Source organism: Anguilla anguilla, chromosome 7, assembly GCF_013347855.1.
Source record: "Anguilla anguilla isolate fAngAng1 chromosome 7, fAngAng1.pri, whole genome shotgun sequence".
NCBI classification, from domain to species: Eukaryota; Metazoa; Chordata; class Actinopteri; order Anguilliformes; family Anguillidae; genus Anguilla; species Anguilla anguilla.
Genome location: NC_049207.1, coordinates 53,086,554 through 53,104,067, shown reverse-complemented (window position 1 = coordinate 53,104,067; position 17,514 = coordinate 53,086,554). Strand labels below are relative to the sequence as shown.

At 42.9% G+C, this 17,514-nt stretch overlaps 1 protein-coding gene across 1 annotated transcript; it reads right to left on the bottom strand.

Moving 5' to 3' along the window:
• Positions 1–2,742: 2,742 nt before the first annotated feature.
• Positions 2,743–14,042, bottom strand: mtnr1ab (melatonin receptor 1A b). The gene is made up of 2 exons (XM_035426856.1): positions 13,593–14,042; positions 2,743–4,095 (listed from the first exon to the last, which is right to left on the bottom strand). Exons 1-2 carry the CDS (start codon positions 13,774–13,776, stop codon positions 3,227–3,229), a joined length of 1,053 nt encoding a protein of 350 aa, XP_035282747.1. The 5' UTR covers positions 13,777–14,042; the 3' UTR covers positions 2,743–3,226.
• Between the last annotated feature and the right edge of the window lie 3,472 nt (positions 14,043–17,514).

Sequence of the window (17,514 nt, the reverse complement as noted above, 5' to 3'; positions counted from 1 at the left end):
GAGCGGCGGAGCCAATCGGCCGAGCCGGGGACAGCCGGGCGAGTTCACGCCGGAGTCAGCAGGCGTAGGGGAGCCGGCTCTCTCCTCTCGAACGCCTCTCCCCCATTGGCCGACGGAGGGGGGGAGGGGGGGAGGGGGGGGTGACAGAGCCTCATTGTCTGCCAACACGCGAAAACGCCAGGACGTCCGACGCTTGGACCGGCTGGAGCACGCAACAGCCACGCCGCTCAGGGCTGTGCAGCAGAGGTAGGACCTTCCTGCTGAGAGGTGACAGTGCTGCCCACTGCGCCACCGTGCCACCCTATGGGCCAGCATAAGCAGTATAAAAGGCGAAGACTAGCAAAGCTAGCTGATTAGATGATTAGCAGAGGGATCCCTCTTAATAATCGCAATATCAGACAACATGTGCTCTCAATGTACTACGAGTAGGATGAGCTTTGGAGAGCCATTCAATGCATGGAATTGTATCAGAAAATCCATAAATACTTGCTGTTGGCCAGCACTTCTGAGCGTTTATCAAATACAACACCACACAGCAGCTGTGTGCTGTAAGACTTCATTTTGAATGTGCTGTTGGGTGCACAGTGTAAAATTAAATCCAATGTGCCTCAATCATCTGTGAATTAGAGGGGTACGGCATTTCATTCTGGGTCAAATGTATGACAGGTCTATTTTTTTTTGTAGTTTTTTTCTTGATTGCACAACATTATGAAATGTAATTAAAAAGACTAAACTCACCAGAAGGCAATTTTCCATTGTAAAAGGCAATGATATTTTATTATTTTTCTCAAGGTCTGTTCATTTTGCCTGCAGCAGCTCAATTTCAACAGCTCAATTCCAGCAGATTGGCTCCGGGTGCTTTTGATGGGGCGAAAACGGACTTTAGAAAGTAAATGTGTTGAGGAGTAAAGGAAGAAAGGAAGCCTGCACAGTGTGTATGACGTCACATGAGGGGGATGTCACAGACCCATCTGCTGAATGCCACTGATTGATGTTCTTTGGTTGAAATGAATACGATCTGCTGTACAGCAAATGGTTCCATAAGATACACATATATTTCCATGCATACACATGGCTGTCATTCTGCAGAAAGGATGCACATATATTTCCATGCATACATATGGCTGTCATTCTGCAGAAAGGATGCACATATATTTCCATGCATACATATGGCTGTCATTCTGCAGAAAGGATGCACATATATTTCCATGCATACATATAGCTGTCATTCTGCAGAAAGGATGCGCATATATTTCCATGCATACATATGGCTGTCATTCTGCAGAAAGGATGCACATATATTTCCCTGCATACACATGGCTGTCATTCTGCAGAAAGGATGCACATATATTTCCATGCATACATATGGCTGTCATTCTGCAGAAAGGATGCACATATATTTCCCTGCATACACATGGCTGTCATTCTGCAGAAAGGATGCACATATATTTCCATGCATACATATGGCTGTCATTCTGCAGAAAGGATGCACATATATTTCCCTGCATACACATGGCTGTCATTCTGCAGAAAGGATGCACATATATTTCCATGCATACATATGGCTGTCATTCTGCAGAAAGGATGCATATATATTTCTGTGCATACAAATGGCTGTCATTCTGCAGAAAGGATGCACATATATTTCCATGCATACATATGGCTGTCATTCTGCAGAAAGGATGCACATATATTTCCATGCATACATTTCAATTGCTGGTGCACGCATTTTATGGCCAGAATTAGCCACCTTCTTTTCATGAAACTCATCAACTGATTAACCCCCCTGCGCCTATTGTATTTCATATTCATCACCGAAATATAATTTTCGAAAAACTAATGGTTGAGAATGGAGTAGCAGTCTATGGAAAATTATTATTTTCCTGAATTGCTCGTCATGCAAGTCATAATTATGGAATATGAGGAAGCAATAATTATGTGAAGTGAGGGTCAAGGGTGCATTTATTACATTAAAAATATGAATTCTGAAGATAACTCTACTACATATTAATTACTGAATTGGATTATGAGATGGGTAGTTCTGCTCATATTCTCACTTACAAATGTATTTTTTAAACTCAAATACTTTATTGATGGATGTTGCATTTTCACTCAGGGAATTTGATGCAATTCAGAGTCTTAAGTCCCCTTGGGCAATGCTCATATGCATATCACTGAAGTGCATCAGAGTGCGACAGACAGATTTGTAAAGGACGACTCAATCTTCATTTAAGGCACTGAATTCCTGCCCGTGAAATACAGTATTCCACACCAACAACGAGCACCTGGAGGAGATGAATGAATATTAAGCAGCCTGCTCTGTATTAGGCGTATGTCTGTGCATTTCAGACGGCAGCAGCTTTGCCACCACCAGCTTTGGTGATCAAAATGGCGAAGGAGCGTTCGGAGAAGGCAACCGAGACGACGGAGCAGAGCGCCTGTCCACCGGACACGGAGCGTGACACCCGGAGATTTCATCAGCGTTTATTTCATCATCCTTCACATTTCACAGCTTGATAAACAAAACCGATCAATTTTCAGCCACATGCCAGTTTGTATAATCCAGATTACAAGTTCACGCTCTGCAATGGGGGGGGGGGGGGGGGGGGGGGGTGTTGGGCATTTAAATGACAATATCATTACAATTCTTCAATATGCATTTGATTCTATCAACGGCAGGCCCATGCACATTTACAATTCACTCATTGCATACGACATAGTACCGTAGAACGTTTTTAATAAAACAAAACAAATTATTAAGGACAGGAATGGGTATTAAGCAAGGTAAAACAGGCAACAACAAAAAAATTTCTGGGAAGGATTCAAATTTCAAAATAACATTTAAATAATCAACCTCTGCAACAAACAAACATATCTGTTTCTGTTTCATCATTTAAGGTTAGAGTGTGCTGGATTTTATATTTGTAAACTTAGTGCCATTTCCTCGCTAAACTGACAATCAGGGTTTACACGAACTCATTTTCATTTGCTTAAAATAAACATATTGACACCATCCTGGTACTGCAGATGCAGATGAGAAACGGGTCATAACAGTAATGCACTTTGGAAATAAACTGAATTTGTAGTACAGCACATCTGTCCTGTTGGTGTCATTGTGTATTGGAATCCCCAGATGGTCCTAAAACTGGAAGCTGTTTATAATAATAATATTTGGTATGTTTTTTTTCTGTCTCTCTGAATGTTGGGAATGCCTGTAACCGTGCACTCACACGGAGTCAACTTTGACCCGGTTGTTATTTGTCATTAGCGGCGACGGCTTGCTTTTGATCCGTTCCACCGCTTCGTTGGAGCTGTCGGTGGAAAAGAGCCGGGCGGTGCAAAGGGAGACGATTATTCTCTTGTACTCTCTCCTGAAGTTCTGGTTGAGGAGCCCGTAGACGATGGCGTTCAGGCAGCTGTTGAAATAGGCCATGAAGTAGCTCGAGACGAAGAGCCACTCGGGTATGAGGGGCGTGACCATACCTGGATTGACGGCCACGGCCAGGCCAATGAAATTGAGGGGCCCCCAGCACACGGCGAAGAGGACGAACACCACGAACATGGTGACGAAGTTTCGCACGTCGTGCGGCGTTAGCTTGGGCCGCACGTCCGGCTTCACCCTCCGCCTCACCTGGATGACCAGGATCCAGATCCGCAGGTAGCAGTAGGTGACGATGAGGATGGGCAGGATGAAGTGGAAGAAGACCACGGCGATGGTGTAGGCCGAGCTGGCGGACTGCGCGAAGGTGCAGGAGTACACGCGGGGGTCGTACCGCAGCGACCCCACGAACAGGTTGGGCACGATGGCCACCACGGTCAGCACCCAGATCAGGACCACGTAGCACAGAGAGTTCTTGTCACTGTACAGCTTGTCGTACTTGAGGCTGTGGCAGATGTAGCAGTAGCGGTTGATGGCGATGCCGGTGATGTTGAATATCGACCCGATGACGCTGAGCCCCATGAGGAAGCCGCTGACCTGGCAGTGCGCATTCCCCAGGCTCCACCCGTTGTGAAAGATGGACGTGAGAACCAGGGGATATGGATAAATGGCCACCACGAGGTCCGCCACAGCGAGACTCACAACAAACACGTTCCCTGCAAAAGAAAAAAAACAAAACGTCACAATGAAGTCGGACATCATTCATCATTAGATAAGAAAGTTTATTTTAAGCTATTAAGCTAATTTTAAGTTTACCACATTTGACTCCATTTTATTCAATTTTTTTTGGGGTTTTGATAAAAAAAAAAAACAACTTCACTTAGTACACATATTCACAGTCTACTGCAGTGCCTGCACATCACTTGACAGCCCTTATGGTACATTGTGCGGCTATATGAGGTTACATTTACCGTTTAAAAAATAAAAAGCTGAACATTACTAGTGTTGCTTAAGTGCTCAGGCACAGTAAAATGTCCAGCGTTAATTCGACTCTTAACGAATACATTTTGGTTCCACATTTCAGAGTTGAATTAACACTGTCATGTTGAAAGAAACACAGGACATTTTACTGTGTGCAAGGCAGTGGTAAACCAGATTCTTGACAAGCTTTAGCGCAAACGACACTGAGCATCTTGCGTTTTCTCAGTTGTCGGAACAGCTACGTTACACCACGCAGTAAACAATATCTGCAGGGAGAACATATTGGCTGAAAGACATCGCTGTGCACTGAGGTCGAGAAGCCGCCCTTTGCCCTGCCTGTTCAGTTGACAGTCCATTTTTAGAAAACTACTGGCACATCCTATGCTAGAAATGACAGGTACATGAATTTAATGTGATGGGCGTTGCTGGGAAGGTGTCCAGATGGTAATTGATATACCGTACTGTAGCTACAGTAATTGTTTTAAAATCATTAGCGCCCTCTATCTGGATTTAGCAGAATGGCAGTTCCGTCTGGGATTATCTCGTTAAACTAGCTGCAATCACATGCAGGCTGGTCCCACAGGGAATGAGGTGTACAGTAATGACTGTAGGTTTAGTTTAGCTGTTTTAGCTAATAAAGAATTAAGGTTATGATAATGACAGTGGCGACAACCTCTGAAATGCTTTATGAGTTTAGGCACAGATCTACATTCGAGGTCAAAAGTAGCGCTGCTATTTGCTTTCTTTACCTGTGACAGATGTCAAATAAGATTCATGGCAAGACAAACAGCATGCATTTGTTTAGAATTTACATTCATTAAATGTGTCATAAGAGTAAACCTGGCCAGTCTTAGGTGGCTATATTTACATAGAGAAATGTGGGCGGGGGGGAAAAACACCTGTTGACATAAATGATGGCCGTGATGGATTAAGTACCTAGCCATCACTTCTACATTACAGATGAGGAATGTGTCTGTTACAGAGACATTGATACTTCCCTGTCGGGAAACGGGATCTTTGCATTTCAAAAAATGTCCTCTCGACGGCGAGACAAGGAACAGTACATCCAGGTTTAGATTGTCAGCAGTCAGCCCTCAAGGTCTCTGTTTTGAGCGAATATTGCCATCTGAATGGTCTCACCCCTGAACTCGCTCTCTCTCCCACTCCTCCGCTCTCTCTCTCTCCTGCAGCTGCCAGTCGCTGCCCACACCTCTGGCTTTGGGGTTACGAGCAGCTCAACCACACTGCCTGCCCTTTCTTTTAATACGCTGTATACGGCCAAGGAAGGTAGAATCAGTGCTGTCTGAAGAAGCTTGTTTTGTCGCCTGTCTGTAACTCAGGGGTGTGCAGGGGCAGTACAGGGCTGTGTACCTTTTGAGGGACAGGTGATTAAAGTGAGAGAAAGGGCACGTCACCCAGAGCAACAGTTTTACGACACCCAGTAAGCCTTGGTCTGCAATGCCATTCAACTAATCGACTCTAAAAATCTGTTGACTGAAAATTTTTTTTTTAAATTTCCATTAAGCAAATCGTATTTAATGTGTGTTTTTAATACAGCGTGTGAAATACTGGATCACGAGCAGGTTGGTCTTCGTTTGTTGAGAATTAAAAACACGCAGAGCTCCTGGGGGGTTTCGACTGCGTTCCCCTGTTTCTCTGCATTGCATCAGCCAGCACACGCCACGGAACACGCTCTGGGAGACTCTCATTAAAGCTTAATTTGATTTCCCTGGGCCAAGGTTTATCCCAGTTAATATCTCCAAGATTAAAATGATTCATCATAATTCCGAGCACCTTTTATAAGTCCTGCACTTTCAAGATTTTACTTATTTAATTTAAAAGAAATTTATCAGTGGACTTTTCTAAGGTTCAATTTATCTCGCTCCGTTAAATCTGTTTCCAATTTATCAGGGATATTTTCGTACATTAAAGATGATGTATTTGCCTTGTAATGAAGCTACTTCACAGCATTTCACCATGGCCAGGTCCGCAGATCTGTTATCAGTAATTAAGTGCCTGACCTCTTATCTACACCAAAATTGCCCACTTGAATTCTATCGCTATAATTTTCAGTTTGTCAGCCTATTTTTTTTATTTGTATATTTATTGCATTTGAAGATCATGCACTGTGAAAAAACCTGTCCTACGCATTCTGTGTCTCACTGGAGGAAATAGAGCGGGGGGAAACACCAGCGGTTTTTGCGATTCGTGTCAGTTCGTCGCTCACCAAACAGCGGGAAGCAAACAGCAAACGGCTATGATGTTAAAATATAAAAAAAAAAACAAACAAAAAAAACAAAACACCTTTCCCTGCGATAGATTGGCGGCCTGACCAGGATGTATTCCTGCCTCCCGCCCAATGCGGGACATCTAGCGATGCACTTGGACACAATCGTCAGCGATGCTTCCTGGGGTCTACGGGTGTTTCAGGTCCTTGAACATCGGACGCCCTCGCCCAGGAGACCCAGCTGGGTTGAACAGGTCCCGGCTTGTGTCCAAGTCGCATTCCTCGCCCACGGACCCATCCTCCCGATCCATAGCCCTATGTCGAGGCGAGTTTAGCTGCCTCTGCGGTGGGTCTGATGGCCTTCATCTTCTGCGCTCCAGTGATCGCCCAGGGGCGTGTAGACTCTGCAGAGCGACTTACCGACAAAGCCCCCGCCCCTCCAGCCCCCACCGGCTCACACCTTGCCCTCCAGCCCCCGTCTGTGGCTCTGCTGCACCGGGTCCTGATACTTCACCCCCTCTTCCTTTCATCGGCCTCCTCCTCCATCCCGTCTTCCCAGCATGACCGCCGTTACCGTTAGTTCTAGCATGACCGCCTGCTTTGATGTCTCTGAGCGCAGGACCCCCTCTGGCCTGAATGAGGTCACTGCAATGGAGTCTGGGAACTTCAGCTGTCTCCCCAGGAGCCAATCCGACGCTGTTGTAAGAAGGCTCGCCAGTCTTCATTCCATTTCTCCTCGGCAGATAGTGGAATACCTTTATTTCTGAAGCAACTTTACCTGCCACTGGGATCCATGCTGAATGACTTATCTCTTACAGTACGTTTTGAAGAAAAAAAAAAACTCTTTTTTTTTTTTTTTGATCATTGGCATTTTAATCAGCAATTAATGTAAACTGATAGAACATAAAGCAAAACAGAACGTCTCTGCATGCATTATCCACTGAGTGGGCAACCCAAGAAGAGCCGTTTAGACATGGAACTGACATTGAGTATTAGCCTCTAATTTCACATTAGCAGGCAGGTCATTGATCACATTACCCAAACACTTCAATTTGTGGCTGCAACCTTTTCAGAACGGTGAAGACTAATGTGAATTGCAGCACAAATACAGGCTTGCTGCATCTTACAGCAAGTGTGATCTTACATGATGGAAAGATGGATTCCCTGCTCTAGGACAGTTAGTTGTTCATAAACCTTGTGTTCCAATAATCCCAGACAACGACCCATGCATATATACAAGTGCCATGACTATGCAAGATGTGCTATGACTACACAAGAAAAGCAGCGAGAAATCAATAAATACAATGAATAAAATACCCATGGCAAAATCATTTAGTCTGCTCAAGTAAATGAAAATGGTTTGTCTGGAAATGACCTTGTATGATTTGTACTGCACATCCTTTTGTAAAAACGAGTATTTACAATTACACTGAGTGGAGCAATGGCTGTTCATGCTGAAAAGCTGAGCTGTCAACAGACAGTAAGTGGCAGAGACAGACATATACATGTAACAAGATCCTAGACTTCCAGAGGATTTGTGGGTCAGACATTGACTGCAGAATTGAATACGCAGCGAAAACCTGAGAATTTTGCTCACCATAGACAGATGTAATGACATTCATCACAAACACAGCCAGAGCTCTAACAACTAGATTCTGCAAATTAATGTTCATCCGGATTCTGAAAATAATTATTACATCAAATACCTTTTCTTCATGCTGGAATGAGCCGTCTTAAATCTAATTAATTTCTCCATTTTCCTTGAACAACTTACGGCGCACAGATCACGCCAGAATTAAATAAATCCTGACTTCAACCAATAAAGGAGACAGAGAAATTCATATTAATTGCAATATGATTCAGTTCCCTGGCTAAGGTCAACGATCTTGCAGCAGTGTCATCAGGATTTCCTTTTTATTTTTGACAGTACTGCATGGGTGGGCAGATTAAAAATAATGTCTCAGTGCACTTGAAGCTGATGACTGCATAACACGTGAGATGATCATTCAATATCTCAGCACACACCCCAGATTTCAACGTTTCGAAAATTAAACCAGTTTTTTTCCCTCAGCAGGAAATGGTAGCTATTCAGCCATGCATCACTAAAATGGCAGTTTCACACATGAAAAACAGCCATGCCGACAAACATCACTCCCTAATTGGTCTTAAAGTGGAGTGTGATATTTTCATTGATGGGGAGATTGGTGATTATAGATTCGCCAGTAACTGATTTCAAAAGCGTACTTCATTCATTTTTAATTATTTATAATTCAAAGATACCCTGAAGGGGAATGTGTATTGGACCAAAGTTATTGTCGCATTTTGACGCCTCTATGAATGTTGATTGATTTGTGGGGCAGCTGAAAGGATGCCATAGGTGAAATCAAATAAGTGACACCCAATTCCAGACGCCATTGTACACATTTATACTGTACATTGCAAACAAGATTTCCGGTATGACAGACTGAGGAAAGCTACTGTGAATCCACATTTACACATATTTTGTTTGTTTTTTAAAGTGGTATTAGGTGCATGGAGGTAAGGCCGAACAGCATACCAGGAACCACTGTTCTCTAGTCTACTAGTGATATCTTGTCTTTTTGTTTGTCAATTTAAATTGCTTTCACAGGTATCATACATACGATTTTATGTAACGTTCATTCGGTATCAACGCATTTCAATTGACCAAATACACTGCGAACAGAGAGGCACTTAATTCAAGCTGTTTTCCTGCATAATAAAACCCTAGCTCTAGTGGTGCAAAACAGGGCCTTCTCTCCGTCACACGTACTGTGCAGGTAACGTGCTGAGCGCCGTTCCTCATGAATGAGCAGACATTTTACTTCATATACCACAGCCAGAAGGCTTGCTGTGACGCCACTGCCGCTCACATCAAGTAAGACGAGGGCATATCACGTCGTGATTTCAGATTAAACAAAGTCTCCTCTAATTCAACAGCAAGGTTTTGAGAGATTTTTTATTAATTTATTTATTTTCACAAAAAACCCGCCTACTTCTTCTAAATTGGTCTTCGCTACATGGCTTTATTGCAGCATGTTTCTCTTTCTCAACCCTGGACTGGATGAATATTTTTTTTCCCGCACATCTGAAACGAAACAGTGTTACTGGCAGAATTTGCATGCAGATGCACACACAAACTGCACCGCATTATTTTTTTTCCCCCCTAACAGTAGGACTGCCGCGCTCGAGCGATGGAAACTGACAGCGCTGTCACTGCGTATGAATCTCGAGACGCTGAATTTATTTAATAAAGCAGGAAGACGTGGGGGAGAGAAGAAAGCAACCGTGGCGTGTCGCCGAGGAACAATGGATCCTTGCATTATTTGTGAGGGCGGAGACAGACCGGTCCTTCTTATGCGTGTTACGATTGTCCGCGACACTCGTGAAATATTCCCACGGTGGAGCGGCTACGCGCCGGAGAAAAAACCTAACGAAGCGCACGTAGCAGGAGGCTAATGGACCAATCACAGGGTGGATACGACCTACTAATCTGTGCATGCGGAGCACAGTACACAATCGGACGACGCACACTTCACCCCTTGATGACCGCTAGGAGGAAAGGCATCACACATGTCAAGGGATGGTTCCTGTACTGATCGTCCACTGATCTCCTCTACATCGCGTCAGCACTTTGATATTTGTGCAGAAAGTGGGAATGCTTATGTCTATCTGAAACATAAAGAGCAACTGCAGGAAACAATAAATCATATTAATTTTATTAATGTTATTCACGCCTTTCATGTTTGTTTCCATATTGAGCAATGTAAACAGGGTGGGCGGAAACATAAATGTATTCAAATGTATGCACATTGTCATTATGTGTGCTGCAACACGATAAAAGAAAAATGCACGTGCAGTTTACATGACCTTCATACCTGGGAAGAAATGCATTTCCTCTTATTCATGTGCCCAGCTATTTCAATGAGCGAGTGACACTGACACAGTAACATTGGTCAGTAACCAGAATCCTAACAAGTCAAATGCATTAATATTAAAATAAGCATCGGTAAGTAATTAACAATTCCCATCAGTCCCCCATAGTTTGCTTCTGAAAACAATCTGGTATGAAACGATATCAGAACATCAGAAGAAACAAACAAAAAGGAGGGCAACCAGCAAACGAAAGATGGAGGACAGCTGTGCGTGCTAAACCTGGCATAGAAGCAAACGGTAGATTTTCCTGCACCCCCCCCACCCCTCCCCCCCGCCTAAAATCTGTCCCCATGACCTGAAGCTCGATGCCACAGTTGCCACTCATTCTCTCATTATGCAACAGACAGCAGCCTCATTCATGCCACCCCTGACAGGAGAGCACACTCATCGCTGAATTCTACTGACGTCATTGACTCCACGTGTCTGAGAGAGAGAGTGAGAGAACAAGGGGGAGAACGAGAGGGTGAGAGAGAGAGGGGTGAGAGAGAGAAAACGAGAGGAAGAGAAAAAGGGTGAGAGAGAGAGGGGGTGAAAGAGAGAGAGACTGAGAGAGAGACAGAGAGATAGAGAGAGAGAGAGCGGGGGGTGAGTGTGAGACAGAGAGAGAGAGAGAGAAAATGAATGTTGCCTGGAGCATATTGTGCTGCATTTGAACAGGCTTTTAACCGTTCCACATGTAGTGCAGACACACTTCCATCAGAAAGCACTGCACTCATTCACACTGGCCACGGAGGCAGCCAGAGCACAGCCGCTTGCATTTTGACTAACAAAGCAGCCATATGAAATAACCTTACACAGCACTATTTACTTTGGTACAGTCACCTTGGTAGATGATGCGTTGCATTGACTCATTCACGTTTGGGACCATGAGCATGAGCATTTTGATAGCTTTCACTCACTTCACATGTTTACATAAGGAGACCTTTGTGGAGCGTCTGACAATTTTGGTTTTAGCATCCTTTTTGGTCTATATGCAGACAATTAAGTCCTATGCAATTAAAGAGGTCTGGTTTTGCATCTGATTTCATTTTTACTTAGGTTAACAGCTGCATTTGTTTCTTACAATTAGACTCAACAGTAAGGACCTGGGACCTTAGAGGGACTAACACAACTTAAATTTTTTATTTTTTTATTTTTTTACATTGTATCCATTCATACAGCTGGATATATACTGAAGCAATGCAGGTTAAGTACCTTGCTCAAGGGTACAACGGCAGATCAATCAAACCGGTGACCTTTTTGGTTACAAGATCAGTAGGTTGCCCTACCCATTATAGGCTACTACGCTTCCGCCCAGTCTTTCTGTACAGCCTGATGTATACACAGGCCACTCCACAGAGTGAGATCTCTTGTACTTTTTGTGTTACAGCACTATTTCAAGGGGGTGATTGACGGGTTAAAACAGAGCTGCATAGCTCTGGCCCTGGTTTCCGTTCCAACCAATTACCTTAGTTTTAGTTTTCTGACAGCTCTAGAAACCACAATGGTTTGCTCAATCCAGTACTTGAGCGCAGAAAAAAATCTTTAGAATACACGTGGGCTTTGGCTGTAGCCAGCGCTTATACAAACGTGAGATCAATCTATGATTGAGCTAATTAAATAATTAGGAGCAGAAGTCGACTCGGCACAAAATCCTTTGTTCATTTTCTTCTATACAAGATACTGTGAAAACTACTGATAAATGTGTGGAACATTTCAGGATAATCTCCCTGGGCATGACAGGTTATTTGTTATGTCATGTAATGTGTCTTATATAATGTCTAACGTGTGATGCAATCCAGAAAGAACGGAAGCGGCCAAGACGAAATTTGCATTCATGTGTGGAACGTACACCAACACCTGCACGCACCTTGAAGGCTACGCATTCTTGACTTTAAACTATTATGCAACTACGTCAGCTAAGCAGTTTACATTACATTAACAACAACAAAAACAACAACAATAATAATAATACATTTACTCAAATTGTATTTGTCTATATACAGTGATCACATTATTGTATATAGAACACAAAACATGTGCATACGTTAAATCTTCGCCCGTCAAAAATGAAGAAAAATGCAGTAACAAACACACATAAAACACTGGCTAGTTCCCGATTGCGAAATATAGCTCGAGGAGCATCGCGTAGTGTAAAACGTGACGCCACTCATGCAAAAAAATTTTTAGGCTGCTCGAGCACCCTCGCTACTTTATACACGCCCATCTGTCCGTAAACAAGTGAGCCCTGGTAGATCCTCATCGTCCCAGGATGTCATGGTTTGGAGCTATAACATTAGGCTACTTCAGAGGCCACCCTATCCAACGAGTGCATCCAAATAACATCATCCCTTCATTCTGACACTTCACTCATTCGGACATCTTTTTCAATTATTTAAGCAAGTGGCCTATTTCTTGCATAGACATACAATGTACCACAATCAAACCTATGATATATTGTCATAGCTATATTTAAGATGGTCACAAAAAGGTTACAACACATTTCGACAAAATTTCACAACAGTAGTCGATTGACATAGATCAAATATAAAAGCAAAACAGCTCAGCCTTTTAATGAGGTTATTGATATGTAATTGTTCCAATATTTGAGTGTAGACACGTTCAGTTGCTGATTTTGTTCTTTTGACGTAATTTTCAATATGCAAACAATATATTACATTTACTCTCAAAGTCATACAGCCGTAAATAAAGTCGCGATGGTACTAGATATCTGTAAATTATTCGTGTTATCATCTCTCGCGCGCTCTCTATCTCCATAATAAGTACCTAAACTGCAACTTTCTAACTTTGTAAACATTCAATCAGTAGCCTAATGTACGTCTAACCCATAGTTATCCGGCAGCTTTCAGTGGCACGCGCGCCTAGTACCGTCATTTCACTAGAACTCTTACTATCAGCAGGCTATTTAACGTCCGTTATTAGCATAGGCAACATTCAACAATGCATTGCTGTAAAAACAAAGAGGAAATGGTTGTGCATAATATCCCATCGGGGAGGGTTATGTTACGCTCTCGAATACAAAATATTGATACATTTTCGTTTGTCTCTTACCTGCATTCCTGAGTTTTTTGTTTCTATAAACGGAAAAAATAACCAAAAGGTTGCCCAAGATGTCAACCACAATTGTAAATATCAGAAAGCTTCCCAAAGTCGTAGCAACCCACGGCGGACGACTCAGATTTAGCTCATTTGTGCCCAGCGAAGAATTGTTCAGATGACTTCCATTTATTCTCATTGTATCTTAGCCCCTACTTTCTCATTCAGCAATATAAATAACAGGTTCTGTCTCCATAGGTGTTGTAGTTTCTGGTTGCAAAGTAGCTGTAATGTTCCGTGTGTTTCTTCCTCTCCATTGTGTAGCTACTTCTGTCATCCGATAACTTTTTTTTCCCCCAAAATGCACGTGTCTACACTTTTATTGCATAGTATCTACCCATCACATTGTTGGTATGTGACAACTTGAGCTCTTCCATCCATGTCATGATTGGTCGGTGCTCACAGAAACGCTGCCCCCGCGTGGAACGTAGCTGCAAATGAACTTCCAATCTCGTGCGACGTTCTATGTTCCCTGTTCATTCATATTAACCTTGGAGTGATGAATCGTTCATTTATTCATGCGTTCATTCATTATTATTTTGTTCATCATTCATGCCTAATTCATTATTCCATCAATTCATTCATACGTTCATAATTCAATTCAATTAATTAATTCATTCAAAAAAAGCTTCACCGTAAATAAATATCAATCACTCCACATTTTATAAATAAAAGAAAATGACCTAAAAGGTGTGCCGTGTTTCAGTATTAAAACGTATATTCCTTACATTTGATTTTCTCACATTTTAAAAATTTAAAAAGACATCAGCAAAATTAACAAACTGCAATTAACTTTCCGGTATAGCTGATACGAGTTTATCGCCATCTAAAGAACGGAACTTCAGGATGCAATCTGATCTTGGTGATTAAACAGTTAGAAAGTAGCACAATCAAAGCATATACCAATAGGCCTATATAAAAAAATAAAAAAGAAACAAAAATGGATTACACTGGTGAAAAAAGGTGGGGTGCATGGAGAAAACGTCATACAGTGGAGGACAAATATTAAAAAAGATGTAAATTAGTTTTTCTTTAGTAGGGAGGAAAACTTCTGAAAAAAATATTATTGTACCTCTTACCCTTATGTGATTTTCAGTAATCGTGAACTACTCAAATACACACCTTCGAAATACACGCAAAAAGACACCGTCATGCAAAGGCCTTGTTCCAAGGCGATGTCTTTGTACAATCGCTCAAAGAGGAAAGGAAATAAAGAAAGGATGAAACAAACAAAATGCCAAGAGAGTGTCCTGGAATGGTGTGTTTCCACACCAATTAATAGTTTCATAGGTAACCGGTAACCCTGCATTTTTAAAATTTTTATTATTCTTGTAATGCTCAAATGTTGAATGAAAATACTTTCAGTCACAGATGTCAAAGGGTGCTCCCAAATGCTGTAGATATTGTCTGCAACGAACAAGTTATTTCGGTGTCAAATGACCACAAAGACATCACTTTACAGTCGCAAAAAAACATGCGTCCATCTTGTAATTCAGACCGACAAGTTAAAGGTTACGCGATGGGGTGGTTCATTGGAAACAGAACTTGATGCAATTTTAAATATGAAGTTAACATTTGGCATATCTGACGGATATATCGTGTTCCTGTCACAACACCGCGAACGCACCTTGTCATTTTGAGAGGAACGCCATGTTCTCCTGCCTTTCACCCCGGGGGGAACCACTGATAAAGCCACTCACACAGAGCGCTGACTTTGAGTTTAAGTCGATGCATTCAGCGCCATTAAGGGAAGAACTTGTCGACCATGTGTGCCGTTTTGCAGGTGCTTGCTGTTTTAAATAAGCGTAAATAATGAATTCAGTGGGAAATTGCATTGGACCGCGGCCACGATGTGCACTGGACTCGATTAACTTCTCAGACGCGAGAATCACTTACAGTACAGAACGGCTGGGATCGATGGAGATGGTGGTAAAACAGGGCAAAACAAATGTGCAGTGATGGGGTGAAGTAAGACAAGACAGAGAGAGCCCAATTATACATAAGTCAAATTGGCAGGCCACCCAAACACACTACAGTGACAGTGAGTGATTAAGTTCTCTGAGCAGCCATGGCATTGCAGTGTTTTTTTGTTGTTTTGCTGCAGAAGATGATAAGGATGAGAAGATCAGGGGGGTAACTACATGAAGCAGGATTATTGGAGTTAGCTGGATAACTGCGCTAAGTACAACCCGGAACAGCTCGTCTAACTTCAGTCCACGTTCCAGATTTGGGAGGGGTTCCGCTTTTTACTCAGTCCCGCTATCCAGCCAAACCCAGCACAGCATGCCTTTAAGGAATTCCCTTCTGCAGCCACACGACGGTGTGGCACAACTCACTGGGCACGCACTGGCATCACACAGTCAAAGCTCACCCTTGAGGAACAGGCGTTTCCACCTATTGGCAGCAACATCGCATCTCGCCCGGTCTGACCTCATTCACGCCCTGAAAAAGGACACCTTTTTTGGCAGGTGCTGAAATTGGCCGCACTCCTGCCAAGTCATCCATCAGGAAATCAGGTAGCTACTGAAATGGGTGTTTTAATGCCGGACGTTAGCCGTACGCTACGTCATTCGGGGCTGTTAACAAACACAAGGCGAGTGGCACTTCAGTGCGGACTGTGCTCACACTCCGCCTCAGAAACGACAAAAATAGCCCCGTGGTGGCTTAGCGAACTCACCTGGGTTTAGGCAGGGACGATCCTCCCTTTGATGTGTCCAGGTGTGAGGAGGCTGCACTGGGCAATTAGCTGGACCAAGCGCTGATACCGCCACCTGGGGTCCACCTTGATGCGTTTAATGAGCCCGGGCCTGCGTGCCCACGGTTCACCCAGGCTGTGGCACACCGGAGGAGCACGCTTCCACCGGCAGCCCGACAGCACAAACCTTTCCATATTACCCAATGGCACACATACATCTGTATCCCCCAGAAGGGACTGGATAAAGCGAAAAACATGTTATCATCAGTTTTTTTCAGATGACTTTCAAAAAATGTTAATTTAACCCATACAGGACCTCTCCAATATCATTAAAGGACAGTTGTCTTGAACTCCTAAGGATATGACAGCTTTTTAACAATTCAGGTGACTGCCTATTAATTTTTCTTTACTAGTTAGGTACATTATATTTTCTGTTTCTGATCTGCTATATGTATTCTAAGCATAAGGCCTGTATGACTGAGAACCCTGTCCGGGCTGGGTTGCCAGGGACGAGGCTATGCTGAGGTTCCTGTCTGCCTTCTACAGCAGAGCCCTACAGCAGAGCCCTACAGCTCCCCCTGTCAGGACACTGCTGGTACTGCACTTGACAGAAGCGCATCTCCTTCCCGCTTGAGGGTGTCGTTGCAGCACGTCAACATGTTTAACCGCAGCTACTACCACTGTTTTCTGCTTTTGAAGTGATCACTGAACTCAAGATTAACATTTATTAACTGAATATTTAAAAAACTTAATTTGTCAACACGTCAGTTATATTCAAAGAAATACGATCGCAAATATCATAGAGCCCCTTTACAGTACATTAGGAAAAATACAATCTTGTCATTTTTATAAAATTATTTTATCTAACTTTTATTTTTCTTACAATTCCATTAAATTTTACTGGGATATTAAAAATTATGATAAGGTTTAATAGTTCACAAAAAGAAGTCATACTGCTGCCAGATGTGACTTAGTATAGTGTGAAAAATAGTGTGTAGTTAATTAGACGGCATGCTGGTCCTAATGATGCTTACCTTTCCTTAAAATCCCATTTCTACTGAATATATTCTTATACACCAGGAGGGATCCGGCACATCAATTTATGTGGGGCGACAGTGCCATCTTGTGTTGACTGTAAGTATCACGCCACGGAAGAATCACGCCATGAGACATATTAAGGCA